Here is an 18,616-nt window from a genome sequence, read left to right as displayed (position 1 = left end):
CACCCTGTTCTTCCTCAAAATGTTGGTACCAGCTATCACATATTCCGTGGATGCTCTTCCTCCAGATACTGAAATAGCCCGCGCCCTCCTCTTCTTCATGCTCTTTCTCGAGGGTGAGGCCTTTTCTCACGCAGGCCTTTTCTGGTTAATCTATGCAAATTTCAGTCCCCACCTTAAACACTTCACTCGCCTGGGCAACTTGATTTTTTCCCTCCAGAACACTTACCACTAATACACTTATTTATTTTATTGAGTCCTTTCTCCTCTAAAATGCTCTCCATATATACCACACATTTTCCTCATTCCGTACTTGTTTATGCCCCCCCCACATACACACTGATTATATCATCTAAAAACAAAAATAACTGCTTTTGTTTTTGAAAAGTTTTTCTGATTTCTTTAACTGGAAATCCTGCTTTTTTCTTTGCACACATGAACATCTCTTAAGATATTTATGCAGTGTTATTTGTATGTATTTATTATGTGAGTTATTCACATCCTTTGGAGTATATGTTTCTTAAGGGCATTGGCCATGCCTGATTGATCTCTGAGTTGACTTGTAATAAGGCCTTGCTACTTGATATGGGTAAGTTAATTCATAGTAGCAATACTACAGCCTACCATTTAAATTGAAAGGCCAAAATGGAATATAAGCTCCACAGGAACAGGAAGCTTTGTCTGCAGTTTGCGCTGTTACAGCTGCAGCATCGAGAATGGTGCCTGGCACATACTAGGTATTCGGTTCCTGTTGAATAAATGAGTGGAACTCAATTCACAGAACAAGCCCATCAAAAATGAATATGAATTTGTCAAAACAACACCCAGTTCGAAGGATTAATTCAAGTTGGATCACATTTTATTTTGTTTTGAGAATGATAGACAACTTCAGAGAATTCAAAGGCGAGGTAAGGAAGTCATTTTCCATCATGAAAACAAAATTGAATGCGCTTAGTCTATAGCGATAACAGTAAAAGTATTCATAGTATTAAATATACCTTCAAAGTGTTATATGAGTATATATTCATAGTGGTAATTACAGGGACATCATTTTCTGAAGGTACATAAATGGTACATTAACCCATAAGAGAGGGAGACTGTGCTTCATTTTTTATTCAACTAGGGCCAGCAGCTAAATTTAAGCTTATTTTGCAGAAAAAGAAATATATACACTCAAGCTTTGAGAGTAAAAAAAAAAAGTAGGGGAGAGGGGTCCTTGAAGTAGTGGTAAATAGTATTAGAGTTGTGATGAGTTGGAGATTATTAAAAATGCCCCAGAAATTGCCTGGTTCTCAGGCCCTGAGTATGAATTGATTTGCTCACGGTAAAGAAAACTCAGTTCTATTATATCCATATCCTGTGTTCCTTCCTCAAGTTATTCCTTGAGAGGCTATACAGATTGCCTGCATTCTTACAGTTAATGTAGATAGTAATTAATGGAAGTGGGGTTTGTTATATGTAGCTGGTTCACTCAGGCATTCAGTCTGTAGCCACCAACTAAGTAAGGGGTAGATCATCCCTTCATTCTCATGTGGACTGGTGTTTTCCAGCACATGCTACTATGAAGTATAAGGAAAGAACTATATATTTTCAATGAGAGAGTTGGAAAATAAAATGATCACCTGTGTGCCAAGCATGATTTCTTAACCTATGAGTTTGGAGTATATTAGATAATAATAGCTAATGTTTACTGAGTACTTTCTAAGGAACTGGTACAGGTATGAAAACTTTATAAATTTTACTCATTTAAATATCATAACGATCCTATATATCAGGTCCAGTAATCATTCCTCCTTTTTAGGTGAGTAAACTGAAGCATGGGAAGTTTAAATAATTAGCCCATGGTCATACAGATATTAAATGGTAGACCCAGGATTTGAACTCAGTGAGTTTATTTGTTCCAGAGCTAATACCTTTACCCACTCTATACTGAAGCCCCAGATTCTCTTTTCTGGTTAATATTTCCCAGTGCATAATAAACATGCCCTAAATGATACCCTTGCATTCTTCTCACAACACTTTCAAAAAGCATTAAGAAGGGGCTGTGATTTATTTATAAAATATTATAGCGTTTTACCTTGGAGTGGCTAAACATTAAACTTGAGAGGGTTTTTCTTCAATATGCTTGATGTATTTAGACTGTAAATTAAAACATTTTTTTGGAAATAGTAAACCATTAAACAATCATTTTAAAGATCTTAACTAACGTGGTTCCCTGTTTCATATATCTGACTTAGGAAGTTTGAGGTGTGTATTATGTGTGTTTGTGTGTGCGCGTGTATGTATTTTCATGTATTATTCAGTAGTCTAGATAGAGTGGTACTGAGCAGGCAGGCATCCAGTCAGGATTTAGTGAGGTTGCACTTGGAACATCTGCTTTCCCTGGCACTGACACAGAATGAAGAGGAAACCAATGTCAAAGTGTGTCAGTACAGCATTACTAAGCCCACTCCATAGTATTATAATTTAATTTTTAAAAAATATCCTAAATAAAGCTTTGTGCCTTCTTACTTAGGAACTGGCAGAAGAGCACATTTTCATGGTTCCTTTAGTGTGTGCCAGGGATCAGTCCTGGTAAGTGGGAAGCAGTGTGGCAGGTGAATAGCCCATAGGGGTTTAGTGACAGTTATGGATTTCAGTAGGTATTTCTCGTCTTACCAGCTGTATAATCTTGGGCTATTTTCTTAGCCCTCTGAAGCCATAGTTTCTCATCTGTAAATTGGAATTATATGTAAAGACCAAAGTGTATAATACCGCATTTGCCCTCTGGGAAGGAAATGCTTTGGAAAGTCTAAAGAGGAGAAATCTATACTGGCTGAAATATGATCAAGAGTAATTTCAGGGGAAATGTAGGACTTGAGCAGAGCTTTGAAGAATTGTATAACAAGCCTTTTTGGCAACTTCTCTTCAGTTTCAGCACTTTTAGGTTCTAGACCCAGCCTTTCGTATCTTCGGGGGAATTAGATGAAAGTCTGGTTTAGACAGGATTAAACCCCACTGCACTTGGAATTTCCCTCTGAGGGGGTTAGAATGAGCGCAGTTACGCATGGACTGTCCTCAGGCCTTTGATTCTGCTGGTAATCTGAGCAGGGGTAGTCCTACCAAGATGCAAAGGAAGACAGTCCACCTCTCACCTATGCCCAAGTTCTCTAGAACAGTGGCTCCAAGGTTTGTGCACGTTAGAATCACTCGGGTAAGTTTGAAAACCTGATGCCCAAGTCTTGCTCCTGATCAATAAAAGCAGAATCTCTGAGGCTGGAATCCAGACTTCGGTCTTCTTTTAAAATAACACTGATGATTTCAAAGTGCATTCAAGTGTAAGAACAGTGATTTCTTTTAGAATGTTCCTTCCCATATTGTAATGTACATCAGAGTCACCTGGATGGCTTGTTAAACTACTGATTTGGGGAACTTATCCCCAGAGTCCCTGTTTTAGTAGGTCTGAGTGGGGGCTGAAGAGTTTGTATTTCTAACAAGTTCACAAGACCGTACTTTGAGAATCACCAGTCTAGAACAGTGCTTCTCAAACCGCAAGTGCATGGTAATCATCCAAGGATCTTGTTAAACTGCAGGTTTTGATTCAGTAGCTCTTGGGTGTGGCCTCATATTCTGCGCTTCCAGTGAGCTGCAGGAGGTGCCCATGCTGCCCACGCTTAGCGTTAGACCATTGGCTGCGCAGGTTGGTAAGGACCAGCATTACCTGGGAGTTTGTTAGAACTACCCCAGAACTGTTGAATGTGAAACTGCTTTGTAACAATGGTGCCCATTGGAATCATCTGAGGAGTTTAAAAAAATATTGATGCCTAGGTTCAATCCTGAAGGTTTTTATTTAATTGGTATGGGCATGGAAAGGCGTCGGAATTTTTTTAAAAAGCAACAACAGCAAAACACTTTGAGACAGAGTTATGCAGTAAGACATTTTTTAAAGTACAGTGCAAATTGCTATTCTTTTATGAAATGTTTTGTGATATTTTATTGTAAAAAGATGCCCTCAAGCTGCAGATGACAAAGAAGTGGCCCAAGTACCTCTCCTGTGTCTGTGGCAGACATCACTAAGTTTTCACATCCATTGTGGCCTAGCCTCAAATGTCTTCTTATGACATGATCTTAGGCAGCTACACAAAATGATTGGTGTTTCACAGATGACTGCCATATGTATACTTCGTCTTCATTATCACCAGCACATTGAAGGCCAACTCAGTTTCAGTTACTGGATTACAAAGACGACTCCCATACTGTTCCTGCCTTCTAGATGCTCCCAGAACAGTAGAGGAGGTTGAATATTTATGTAAGAAAAAACTTAGTACAGAAAAATCACAAGATTTCAGAGATGAGAGAGATTCCCCAAAGCTCTGGTGCTCAGTGGGTTTTAAATGACATCTTGAAGAATAGGAACAAAGCATGTAAACTAAGATCAGGAGAATTGCATTTCAGATCAGGAGGCACGAAATCACCTGGTAGAGAAAGCTCCTGCGTGTTGGGGAAAATTAGCTGATCAGTTTGGGTGAAGCAGAGATTATGTGGAGGTATCAAGGGCCATATTTTAGAGGGTCTTAACTGACACATGGGGGAGTTTAAACATCGTATTTTAGGGCATGGGGAACCAATGAAAGTTATTGAGCAGTTGCAAAGAGTGATAGGTGAAATGTGGTGCTATGGGGGGAAAAAGTCTAACTAGGGATGTGTAACAGGAAATGAGATGGAGAGATTTTAAGCGAGAATGATGACAAAAATTATCATCTTATTTTTAAATTCTATATCCCCCCTTTGTTTCTTTAAAAAATATCTTACCACGTTTATTTCAAAAGAAATATTTATGGAATGAAACTGATATCCAGGGTGGGGCAAAATAGGTTTACAGTTTGTATGGAAAATAATACAATAATTAATAAATGATAATACAAGAATAAACTCTGTTTTGCACACTCACAACTGTGAACCTACTTTTGCCTCATCCTGTATATATTTAAATTATGAGCAGGAAATATAACTGTGTGTCAATGTCAGCATAACTTGAGTGGAATTGTGAATGTTTTCTTTGCTGCTATTTCACTGACTTTCTTCTATTTAAATGGAATTGCTCATCAGTATTTTATATGCGTACATTTTCAGAACCGCCTCCTTTTGATATTTAATGATAATGAAGTGCAAAGCTTTGGTTGAGCATAGATCTAAACCATCTCAAGCACGTTTGCTTGTGTTTGTGTATAATTTTAATTAAGAAGAACTAAAGATTTTATACTTTCTGGGTGGGACATTTTAACTTGGCTGAAACAGTCTTTTTAAGGCTTCCAAATGTATTTATTATAGTTCTGTTTTTTTCTCACTTTTTTTACAACTGCTTAGATTGTAGTTATTAGAATTTCTCTCTCTTTTTTTGTTAATCCTCACGCGAAGATATTTTTTCCATTGATTTTAGAGAGTGGAAGGGAGAGAGGGAGAGGGTGAGAGAGAGAAACGTCAATGTGAGAGACATATCGATTGGTTGCCCCTGCACACGCCCTGACAGGGAGCCAGGGATCAAACCTGCAACCTAGGTATGTTCCCTTGACCAGGAATCGAACCTGAGACCCTTTGGTGCATGGGCCAACTCTCTAACCACTGAGCCACATGGGCCAGGGCCTCTTTTATTTTTTAAGAGCAACAATTTTTTTATTGCCACTGGAACCTAGGTTCATATCCTATCTCTTCTTGGTGGACTTAAAGACCCTGGGGAACCACATCTTTGAACCTCAGTGCCCTCATCTGTAAAGATGGATTCAGAGCACATGTGTGGAGTTATTTATTTTTTTTAAATTTAGACTTTGGCCACCATGATGGCAGGTACCGTGTCTGCCTGTCTTTTATACCACTGTGTTACAAGTGTCTAGCACAATGTCTGGAATATTTGTGAGTGAATTAATGAATAAACCTAATCGGCCACTGTCCATTTGGGCAACATAACGTTTGAGGAAAGATTTGTGGAAGATACAAATCTAAAAGCTTAAAAACATGCAGAGATTTCTTGGAGGATGTTTTTGCCCATTGATCTTATGGACAGCACCTGTGCTATTCACTGGGTTCTTGGAATGGGCAGTGAGACAAGCCTGTGTAAGACAAATTGGCTGCAGAGGATGAGTGATGACAGGCATTTGCTTTCATTATCGATAGTGATATGCTTCATTTATCATCTCAAGGAAAGAAGAAAAATCGCATTGAATTGACTTGTTAATTATTTAAGTTTCTGAACCTCTCTGAAGTAACACAGGAAAGGTTATATGATAGTATCAGGATTAAGAACCAATGGTAGGATTTCTACTAGAGCGAAAGCAAACATTTCTACTAGCGTTTGTCAAAGAAAGGGATTGTCATGTTGTTCATTTTCACTATGTAGAAAATCCACCATGTTTGCAATTAGCCAATGCTTACAAGAAAAATTTTAAGTCCCTAAGCCCCAAACCATAATCAGTCTCACAAATCACTAAATTCAATGTGGAAAATAAATCAGACAGTTGAACTGTTTTGACCAATTGTTTATAAAGTGGGTCAACAGGTTGAAAGCATCGTATCAACATAGCCAAAAGTATGATGATTTTTTACATTATTTTTATTGCTTTATTTAAAATTCATAGTTGTTTGTGCTTCCTAGATCTCAAATATATAAGATGAAATGCATTTTCTCTCATGACATATTAAGGAATTTAAGTTAAAACATGATATAACGATGGCCCAGGTTCCCGTTACCCCTCACCCATTGTGAATGCTCTAGATTTGGAAGTTTAACACCAACAACCACCACCACCAACACAATAATGATACTTTGTATTTTGCTTTTATTATTTAACAAGTGTTTTTTTATAAAAAGTTATTTTAATTGATCTTCATAATGCCAGTAAAGCATTCAGAGCAGATGCTAAGGGTCATTGAGGTTACATTGCTTCATCATAAAGGTCACAGTGCTGTTCAATGTTAGGAGAAGGATCATGGCCTAAGCTCTGTCTTCTGGACTGAAGTTCAGTCTTCATCCCAGTCTTGTTTCCTTGACTCAATAGCTAAAGTAGGGACAAGCACATCTTTCCCATAATTTCTGTAAGAAATGCTGTTTTAGAGAATTAAATTTAATGACCACATTGTTTAGGCTTCTATTCAGTGCAGTCTGGATGAAAGAAATATTTCATGTTCTTGAAGAATTCTTAGTTTTCAGGGAGACTTTGACAAACAAATATGAAAAAGCAATGTGATAAATGCTGTGTATGAAAAGCTCTGGAATTGGGAAGAGGGAACAACTAATCTGCTTGACTGTATTATAAAATTGTTGTTATATAAAAGGTTATTCAAAGATTATAAATACAAAATAATGGAGAAGAACTCTATTGACTTGCATCCATCAAGTAGTTAATTAAAATATTTTATTATTTCATGGATTTTATAATCTTTTGATAGCTTCCAGATTTTTAAAAATTTAATATTTTTGTACCATAATGCGTATTACCACTTTTGCATTGGAGGATTTAAGAGCTCATACTATTTCCTCTTTGGTTGACTGTTCCTTAAGATCCTTTTCCTATTAAAAACAGATAGGGAGAAAAGTTGACCTTAGTAAATGATAAATAAATGCCAGAAATAAATATTAATTTCATGACTAATGGGAAATCAATTGAGCAGCCTACAAATATTATTGTAAACATTACAATTACAAATATTTTTGCAAGAGACTAGGATTAAAGGGGAAAATAACATGGTATCAACTTTAGAATATGATATTAGTCACACTCTAATGAAGTATCTTTATTGAGAACATTTTGAAGTATGGGAAACGATACCGAATCTTCAAGACAATGTTGTATTGGTAGTGCACAGATTATAACCCCAAATAGTTCCATCCTGTCTCAATATCTTCCACTATAAATTTACTTGTGTTTTTAGTGGATCATAAAATGCATTTTTATTGCCTATTCAGCAAATTCAACCCAGAATTTTAAAATACAACTGCACTTTTATAGCTGTTCATTATTACAAGCAATAAGAAGTCCGTCCTTAGAAGTTTCTTGGGAACATACTGGATTTGCCTGTTGAAAAGGAACTTTTACTGGTTGCCATGAGCTTTACTTCTCCTTCCCTCCCTTCTTTTCTCTTCTCTCTACTTTCATCTTTACTGGTAGTCACATTATGTGCATTCAGATGTGCTTCAGATTGTCACCTTATTGTCAATGAGATAACTTCTGTTAGGTAGAAATTAAATTGAATAAGCACATAGCATTTTTACGAACTGCTTTTCTCTAGTCCAATATAATTTTACAAGATGTCTAATATCTTTGGTGTAAGATTCCCCAAAGTCTCCCCTTTTCCTTCATTCCCACAAAACATGAATCATCTCGCACACCGGCCGCATGCATCCTATGTTTATGCCCTATCAAACTTTGTATTATGTAGGGTTTCTGGCTGTCCCTTTCAATTCTACATTTGAATATATTCTATGTGTGGGCAGTGTTTAGGTTTTTTGTTGTTTTTTTAATATGTCTTTATTGATTTCAGGGAGAGAGATAGAAAGATCAATGATGAGAGAGTCATGGATCGGCTGCCTCCTGCACGCCCCTGACTGGGGACCGAGCCACAATCCCAGCAAGTGCCCTGACTGGGAATCGAACCGCAATCTCCTGGATCCTAGGTCAATTCTCAACTGCTGAGCCACACCAGCCGGGCCTTCAGGGTTTTTTTTAATGCTTGATTATGGAAATGTAATCTAGAAAAGCTATAAATAAGCAAGCTTAAAGAGAAACCACTGCTGACTCATTATTTCTCAAATATTGAGTAATGACTTCTATGACCAAGATGCTATTCAAGGTATCGAGGATAGTAGTACCAGTTTCCAGGGCCTTCAGCTTGCCCACCGGATAGTAGGAGCCTCAGAGAGATTTACAGATGAAGGTCATTCCCCAGAGACCACATCTGTTGGATACATCTATTTCCCTGGCCTGAGCATGACATGTGGCATACAGTAAGTGCTCAGTAAATATTTGAATAAGTTATTTGAATAAATTATTTGAATCAGGGGTATTATCAAGATATTTACAAAGTGCCGTATGAGAGTTCAGTTAACTAAGGCCGTGGAATGTTACCCCAAAGTTTAGGATGACACTTTTCATTTCCTTTATTTACCCACTTTGTACCCAAAAAAGAAGGTAGGACTTTTATACCCTGAAATAAAGAGAAGCAGTCATATATATATAGTTTATATTAAAAATGATATTTTGTATGTCAAAATGCCTGGCATGATGCCTGAAAAAAAAGTAGGCATTCAAGTAATAATCTCTCTTAGTTTTATCTTTCTCCTTTGTTACTTTCTTTCATTCTCTCCTTCCATTGAAACTTCATTCTGAGACTAACTTAAGTATTGTAGGTCCTACACTTATATAACTTTAGGGAACCCCTTTGAAAAATAAATATAGCATGACAAAATGAAAATTAGGTACAAAAGTGAGTGGGATAAGAAAATAAATCACAAAAAGACTATATTTTAAAGATGAAAGCTATCACAAAGTTTATAAAATCTGGAGAAATATTAAAATATTTTAACTGTTTGATTCTATGCATTTCCTTTGCATTATTTTGTATTTATATTGTTTGAGCCCCTTTTCATATGATCACACTTTTATAATACATTCTCTGTAGTAAAAATAACCCAGTGGATCCTATAGAATGATTAATCAAAGTTGATCCTTTAGTATTATATTTTAATTTATAAAAGTTTATTTTAGCTTCATAGTATATAATTGGCAATTGCATATTCATGTTGAGGATTGTTAATCAAATTTGAGAATTTTTGTTATAAGATTTCAGGGCATTTCAGATCCACTACCCATTTCCCCAAATAACTTTTTCTGCTCATTTATACATTACTACAATAATGCTATGTATCCAATAATCACAAAGCCTCAACGCATGCAACAGCAAGGGCTTCTGTCTCATTCCTGTGGTTGGCGAGGCAGCTCCTACTGATCTTTTCTGGGTTACGTATCTGAAGGTCAGCTATCTATCAGTTAATCTAGAATGGCCTTGGCTAGATTACTGAGGCCACGCTATTATGCTCAAGGTGTCTTACATACTTTTCCCAGGATCAGCAGGCTACTTTGTGCATGTTCTTCTTAATGCAATGGAAGAGAGGAAATGCACAAATAGGAGTAGATCAGTTCTTCTTCAAGACTGTGCTTGTATTTACTAACACACTGTTGGCCAAAGCAAGTCACACAGCTGAGCCCAGTATCTAGAGATCGGTCAGAATATCCTTCCAGTGCATTGCAAATCTGTATGGATTCCTGTACTAATTTTTTTTACCATTTTCTTTTATTACCTTTTTAAAGAACAGCTTAGTTGAACTATAATTGATATACAAAAATGTTCATACTTAATGTATAATATTTTATGAGTTTGGACATATGCATACACCCATGCAACCATCATCACATTCAAGGTAATAAATATACCCACCAATTCTAAAAGTTTTTTCATGCCCTTTTGCTTGTGTGTGTGTGTGGAGAGGGGGTAAGAACACTTAACGTTAGATCTACTCTCTTGACAGATATTAAGTGCATAATATAATATTGTTAACTGTAAGTACAGCATATCACTAGAATTTACTTATTTTGCATAATTGAAAAATTATACCCATTGAACATCTACCCATTGCCTTCTCCTTCTGGCTTCTAGCATCCACCATTCTACTCTCTGCTTCCATGAGTTGGATTATTTTAGATAACTCATGTAAGTGGAATAAGGCAGTATTTGTCCTTTTAGAAGTGGCTTATTTCACTTAGCATACGTAGTGTCCTTCAGATTCATCCATGTCGTTGTGTAGGACAAGATTGTCTTCTTTTTAAATGCGGAATATTATTTCATTATATATCCATACCATGTTTTCTTTATCCAGTAATGGATATTTGTTTCCATATCTTGGCTATTGTGAATAATGCTGCAGTGAACATAAGAAGGCAGATTATTCTTGAGATCTTGATTTCAGCTCTTTTGAAATATCCCAGGAGTGGGATTTTTAGATTATATGGTGGGGGTGGCTCTATATTTAATTTTTTGAGGAACCTTTATTCCGTAGTGGCTGCATTCCTATCAACAGTGCACATGGGTTCTGGTTTCTCTGCATCCTCAACAACCCTTATTTTCTGATTTTCTAAATAGTGTTCATCCTAGCAGGTATAAGGTGATACTGTACCTCACTTTGGTTTTGATTTGTGTTTCTCTGATGATTCATGATATTGAGCACTTTCATGCATCTATTGCCATTTGTATATCACCCTTGTAGAACCATTGATTTAGACCTGTTACCTATTTTTTAATTGGGTTATTTGTTCTTTTGCTATTGAGTTGGAGGAATTCCTTACATATCTTGGATATTTTACTCCTCATATATATGGTTTGCAGATATTTTCTCTCATTCTTCTCACTCTCCTCAAATAGATAAATCTTTATAGTTGCTTTTCTATTTCTGTTTCAGTTAAAGGAACCAACATTCTTGTATTTTTCCTGGGAAATCTTTACCTTAGAAAGACATTATGCACAATTTTTCATGTCATTACTTTCATCTTAAGAATTGTCGTTGAACTTGATATTTTCCAGTGGATGCATCTACATACAGCGTATAAGTGTCTTACATTATTTTGTATCTTCCATGTTAACTGCAGTCATTACCGATCTCTGTCAGTTAGGATTAGGATTGGCTCTGTGTTGCGCCAACTAAAATAACAAGGACTTATTTTCCCACATAAATGCCAGACTTAGGTAACTGAATGCACGACTGGTGTCTCAGCTCCACAAAGTCCTCGGGGACCCAACTCCTTCTAGCTCGCCCGCCACCGCTCCCTCAGGAGTAGCCCCTGTTTTCAGGACCTGGGATGATCCAGCCGCCACATCCCTGTTCCAACAGCAGTAAGGTGAAGGGGTGAGAACAGGGCAGGAGACACAAGCTGTTTGTAGGGAAGGGGTCCTCATGCATACAGAGACCCTCTGCCTACATCTGACTGGCAGTACTGAGTCCACAGCCACAGCTGGCTGCAGGGCATGTAGGGAAATAACTAAATCCTGTATTACTTTGCAAGAAGGTAAGAAAAGATATTAGGATAAATTAAACTTACGAGGGGAACTATGATAATTTGGGCAGCTAACCACATTAGAGATCGAGAAGAGCTTTGTTCAGATGCTGTTTTACCTGGGTATCCCTCTGAATCTGTTTGTCCTTCTAAAAGTTAGGATAATCATTCTGTCCTAAATTCTTCTTAGTGTTTGTGATTGAGGGTCAAATACAATAATAGATTTATTGGCATTTTGACAGTTAAGTGTTGCACAAATATGAAGTATTATTTTTTAAAGTATTAAGTAACCTTCTGAATATAAACCTAAATATTACTGGGGTGATATGAGTTTTTAAATCAGACCCTATGCTAACCGAACTTGACACACAGGAAATTATATATTAATGGCAAATAACTTTTATATGGAGAGACCACATCTCTGTGTATGAAACACTTTCAAGGACATGATTACGCATTTAGTTCCTCTGTCAACTTTGTGCAGTGAAGATTATTACGCCCATTTTACAGACAGGAAAACTAAAGCAGAGAGGTGACATGAGTAGCTCAAAGCCGTGCAGCTTCTGAGTGGTGGGTTTAGAAACTATGTTGTCTGCAAGTCACACATTTTTGTAATCTTGCAGCTCGAATCTTTGTATGTCAGCTTCTTGTTGCCCATTTAGAGAAGTCTAGATCTCTAAGATGAGGATGCCAGGATCTCAGTCATTTATCCCTACTTTATCTACATGGTGTTCTTTTCCATTTCTCCTCAATATGAAATAAATCTTCCAATCTGCCAGTCTCTTCCTGTACACACCTATTACCCTGCAGAACCACCTCATTTACTGTCCCACTGAATGTCCTTCTGTCCCTGGCTCACTCAACTGCTGCTCTTTCTTTAAGTGTCAGCTCAGGTCCCATCTTCTGTGTAAGACATTTCCTGAATACTTCATTCCATACAGACCTTCCATTTCCCTGAACTTTGTAACGTAGAGAATATATATATAGAATGCATATATTACATTTAATTATAGACATAAATTATACACTGTATCAGATGATTCCATATGTCTTAGCTTTCTCTCCCCAACTAGACTCTAAGGTCTTGTCCTTCTTGAGTTATTTCAGTACCACAAGGACAATGGTAAGAACAAAGGAAGAACTTCTGGCATATGTTACAAAGATCATAATTTACTAACATTTCTGACTACAAATATGTTCCACTATTGAAAAAATTTTGGTTTAAATTATTTGTAAAAAACAAACATTTATATTACACTGTTTGAATATATGTTCATTTTGCAGAGGGGAGATCTTGGACTCTCAGATCCGGGTGGGGCCCTTAGAAACCTTCTAATAATGTAGCCCCTTTGGTACAGATCAGTTTATGTGGTTCACCTGAACCCACATAGTGGTGGTGCAGAGACAAGAAGGGTGAGTTCTCCCCATCCTTAGGATTCTCTCTCTCTCTCTCCCCCCCTTATCAATTTCAATTCATAGTTTTTAATTCTCAGACGAGTCCTCTTAATAAACAAGATGATTTATTTCCTTTCCTCTCTGTCTTTTTTCCCCTCTAGCCCTCTTCAATCTAATTCCCGTGGGCCTGCGTGTGGTGGCCATCCAGGGGGTGAAGGCCAGCCTCTATGTGGCCATGAATGGCGAAGGCTATCTCTACAGCTCAGTAAGTCCCTTATCGTGTGTGAGTCTGTGTGTGTAAACTGGCTTTGGAGTAACCATATTCCATTATTTCAGGAAAAAATTGGAAGTTGACATAATTTTATCATTTCTGACCCAGTGTGTCACGGTTATTATGAAGCTTTTATAATTTAGAATGTTAAAGGTTTTGTCCTGTTGAGAAAGAGCTAGTTACTTTCCATGCAGTGTAAATTCTCTTCATTTAGCTTCCGCTCTCAGAGGATAAACTATTTTTTTTTAATTTTACCTTTCTATTTAATATCAGAAGTGAGTCATTTTTCCTTTCTCCTGTTACCTCTTCTTTAAGCACACAGGATGTTTTAGGAAGCTTTCTTCAGTTTGTCTGGGAGTCTTCTCTGTCTTAGTATGCAGGAAGAACTTTTAAAATTAGGTCATGCTTTCATTGTGTTTAATAAAGTCTGTGCAGTACCTGATATGTCAAATTCCTGGGGTAACTGGCCACTTTGCAGGCAATGTGAATTTGTGGAATAGCTCTGGAGTAAGGGCTGGGATATTTGAGCTTTATTTGCATTTCAGTTACTCTGAAGTTATCCCTTTGGGCAAATCACCTCCTCTCTTTGACACAATTTTTGAACCTTTAAAATGATGTTGTCTGATGCCTCTTTTAAATCCAAAGCTGATAAAGTTAGTTAACATCAGTGACTAGGTTATCAGCACTGACATACTTGAAAGCAGTTAATGACATTCTGTCTCGCTCTCAAGATAATAATTTATGCACTGAGAGAGGATGTGGCTGCACTGAATCTTGTGTATATATAATTTCTGTTCTCTGATAAGGGAGTTGTCTATTTGTCGTTCACGAAGAAATATCCTTGAACATCATGGTTACAGGTTTCCACCCTTACTTTCTGTGTTCTCAGTAAATAACACAAGGTTATTCAGGAAGTTCACTTATGCCTACTAGATTCTAAATTAGTTATTGAATAATGTCTATTAAACTTTTTCAGTATTCAATTAAGTGAATCTTTGGTATACTATGCTTCATATTAGTAATATATCTGTCATTCATGTTAGAATTCTTAAAGTTACCGTTTTACTATTGAACATATTCAGACCTAAATATGCATTTATGTACTAGATGTTTACATATACATTTTCCAACAGATTCTACTCAAAATAATACTCAAAGATAAATATATTTTTGGTCAAAACAATGGGCTTTTATTCTTGGTGTGTCATAATTCTAACAGTTCTTCATGTCAGGTATTGTGAGTCTATATGTTAAACGTAAAAATTAAAATAAAAGGCAAGATAACAGGTTGTTACTTTAAATAATTCCAGTTTCTTAAACTTCTGTTTTAAAAATTTTAATGTACTACAAGCTATAACATGGAGATGATCTAAGGACAGCTGTGATTTAAGGATTTAATCAATCATCGGGTCAACAGTTAAAGGCTGAGTATTTTACATTTATATTTATATTTAGAAAGTCATTATTTATTATTATTTAAAAGGTCATAATTCTGGTTGTAATTTCACAAAACTGTAGAGTTTATTTCTTTGGAGCAGAGTTTCTTTCCAAAGGTCTGGGAGGAAGAAAAACACAGAAAGTCTGGCAGTGGTACTATAGGCAAGAGGCAGTTGTGTAAGAGCCTGTGTGTGTGTGTGTGTGTGTGTGTGTAGGGGGCAGAAATGTGGAGGGGTCACCCTGTTGGATGCAGTCCCAGAGTTCCCGGGAGGCGGCTGGGTTTTCATTATGAGATGACTAAAGAATATACTCTGCAGCATTTTCAGAGACGCACGGCTTGAGCCCATCAGAGGTTTTGAGAAATTCTTACTAAGAGAATCTTCCTGTAGGTGCTTTTTTGTAAAGGAGCTAAGACATTAGTAAAGCCAGTCGTCAGCTGTTTGCTGAGTTACCTGCCTGGGGTACCTAGATTTTCAGTTTTCCTCTGCACTTAAATGAAACCTGCCTCAAACCAAGAATCACAATGCTTTTCCCCGCTTATGGTCCCACAGGGCTACTGGGAACAGTTTTCCTTTATAAGCATAACATCGCTAACATCGATCATCAGGGCTCCTACTTTCAAAACCACCCTCTTTCTGGATAGGACTAATAGGAGTAAGTGCTGGTTTTTCATTTTAAACAGTCAGTAGAGGTCTGAAGATTTTGTTACAGGGCTAAAGGGGCCAGCATGGGGGAGGCAGACCTGAAAGAGAATTGGCATCGGGCCTTCATCACACTGAATGCTGTGCTGCCGTGTGGTTTGCTCAGCAGGAGAGCACTCCCGCAGCCAGGGCCTTGCGGTGAGTTAAAACAGCCTGTTAACATAGGCCGTCCTGGGCGTTTGGTATATGTTAAGGTTAGAGGGTATTGGAAAAGCAGTTTCCTACTTTATGTGAGACAGAGCAGTCTGGCGTACCAGTAAGGGCCAGAACCTGAGTTCGCGGTGGGGAAGGAGTGGGAGAGGGGGGTGCCTGGCTGATTTGCCACCCAAGGCGTCCTAAAGAAACAAACTTAGCATGCAAGAGAAATTCACAAATATCACTTATCTAGTGTCATTTACCTGGTCCGTATTTGTGTTTAAACCAGAATTAATTCCCTTGTTACTTCCGATTTCCCTCTCTCCAGGAGAGAGGAGGGAGTGGGAAAGACAGAGTGACTGTGAGGAAAATCCATATGCATTTAATGAGATTGTTGATGCCTCTGGATTTGCTTTTATTATTGTAGTTTATGTATTTTCATTTCTCTGCCACTTTGTAAAGGTAGGGTGTAATTCCATCCCTTTGGTGATTTACCCTTATTTTTAACAGGTGGCTTTAATCTACATATACATACATACATAAGTATATAGATTGCTAAATATTTTTAGTGTTTCTGCCCTCCTTCCAAACAGCTGACAGACCTGAGGGTGTTTTCTTGCTCAGGGAGCACCGCCATCCTTCCTGGCAATTTGATTAGTTACACTTTAAAATGAAATCATATGCCATTTTTAGAAGTAGATTTAGGTTATAGTAGAATTTAGAATGAATTCTTTATGTGTTTGGAATTTTGATCTACAGGCACACTTCTCTTCCTCTTTCCCTGTCCCAGGTCTACCTCTTCCTATGAGGTCTGCCCTCTTCCGAACACTCTTTTTGGTTTTCTCTATCCAGCCTCCCACTTAGAATAAGAAATTATGAGCCATTGCAAGGCTCCTAGGGTAACATTGGGGTTAGCGGAGGAGGCCTGGGCTAGGGTGTGGCTTGGTCTAGTGCCTCTCACTGGGAGGCTGTATCTATTGTCATTGCCTCTTGCCTAAAGTAGTAACAGCATATTTTACTTCAGCTTTATAAGAGTTGGAGCAGGTAAACGATTGCAGCCCCTGGTATGGGCAGGTAGCCTGGCTCTGGCCCTCTAGTTTACACAGGGGCTTTTATTGACGTTGACCTGAGCAGAGCACAATTCTGGGTCACAGGGCCTCCTTCAGGACCTGAAGCCCAGTAGGCCTGCAGCTGTGACCTGCTCAGTGCTTTGTGTTTCCATCCTATACAAGGGCTTAGCTTGCTTTGACCCTGGCTCTGTCATATAGGCCTTTATATATATTTTACATTTTATTTACTTATTTATTTTTTACTTATTATATTTTATTTACTTATTTTATTTATTTTTTAATATTCTTTTTTTGATTTTAGAGAGAGAGGAAGGGAGAGGGGTAGAGCGATAGAAACATCGATGAGAGAGAAACATCGATTGGCTGCCTCCTGCACCCCCCCACTAGGGACTGAGCCTGCGACCTGGGCATGTGCCCTGATGGAGACTCGAACTGGCAGCCTCTCGGTTCATGGGTTGATGCTCAACCACGGAGCGACACCGTCCGGGCTTTTTTTTTTTAATTCATCATTGCTATCTGTTCGTAGAAGAGTGGGCACATCATAGTTTGAACTCATGCCTTTTCCCCGTCTTTTATTTTGTATTGTGATGAAAAACGCATAAAATTTACCATCTTAATCATTCCTCCATGTACATTATTATAGTGTAATTATATGTACACTGTCAAGCAACCGATCTCTAGAACTTGTTCATGCTGTAAAACTGACACTCTGTACCCATTAAGTAACAACTCCCCTTTTCCCCTTCCCTCAGCCTCTGGGAAACGCCCCTCTTCTTTCTGTTCCGGGTTTTGACGACTTTAGATATCTCAAATAAATGGAATTATGCAGTATTTATCTTCTTGTGACTAGTTTATTTTACTTAGCATACTGTCTTCAAGTTTAAGCCAGTTGTAGCATATGACAGGATTTCTTTTTTTTCAAAGGTAGAATATATTCCATTGTTTATATATACTACATTTTATTTATTCATTAATTTGTTGATAGACATTTAGATTATTTTCATACCTTGGCTATTGTGAATAATGCTGAACTAGGCGTGGGTGTGCAAATATCCCTTTGAGATCTTGTTTTCAATTCTTTTGGATATATAACAAGAAGTGGAATTGCCAGATTATTTGATAGTTCTGAATTTAATCTCTGTGGAAAATCCATCCTGTTTTCCATAGCAGCTGCATCATTTTGCATTCCCACCAGCAGTGTACAAATGTTGCAGTTTCTCAATATCCTTAGCAACATTTATTACATTTTTTCTTTTTTTTAATAGTGTTCATCCTAACGCGTGTGAAGTTATATCTCATTGTGGTTTTTATTTTCATAGGATTGGTGATGGGACACTCTTTCTTATACATGTTGGCCATTTGTATGTCTGTTTTGGAGAAATATCTATTCAAGCTCTTTGTTCATTTTTTATTTTTTCGCTATTAAGTTGTAGGAATTCTTTTATATATTCTGAATATTAACTCCTTATCAGATGAAATAAAAGCATAACTCAATGAGTTGGACAACTTGGGAGACTTGATATTTGAATCTAG

The 18,616-nt window shown here is 37.5% G+C and overlaps 1 protein-coding gene across 3 annotated transcripts in view; it reads left to right on the top strand.

Moving 5' to 3' along the window:
* Positions 1 to 18,616, top strand: part of FGF12 (fibroblast growth factor 12) — a 441,503-nt gene that overhangs the window by 281,957 nt on the left and 140,930 nt on the right. For all 3 annotated transcript variants that reach the window (XM_081139424.1, XM_081139423.1, XM_081139422.1), the window contains one exon: positions 13,631 to 13,734. In XM_081139424.1, coding sequence (XP_080995550.1) covers positions 13,631 to 13,734 — 104 coding nt within the window. The remainder of the gene's footprint in view (positions 1 to 13,630; positions 13,735 to 18,616) is intronic.

This window comes from Miniopterus schreibersii (genome assembly GCF_964146895.1).
Source record: "Miniopterus schreibersii genome assembly, chromosome: 5".
Taxonomy (NCBI): Eukaryota; Metazoa; Chordata; class Mammalia; order Chiroptera; family Miniopteridae; genus Miniopterus; species Miniopterus schreibersii.
Note: the sequence above shows the minus strand (reverse complement) of the source record. Positions and strands in the feature narration are given on the sequence as shown.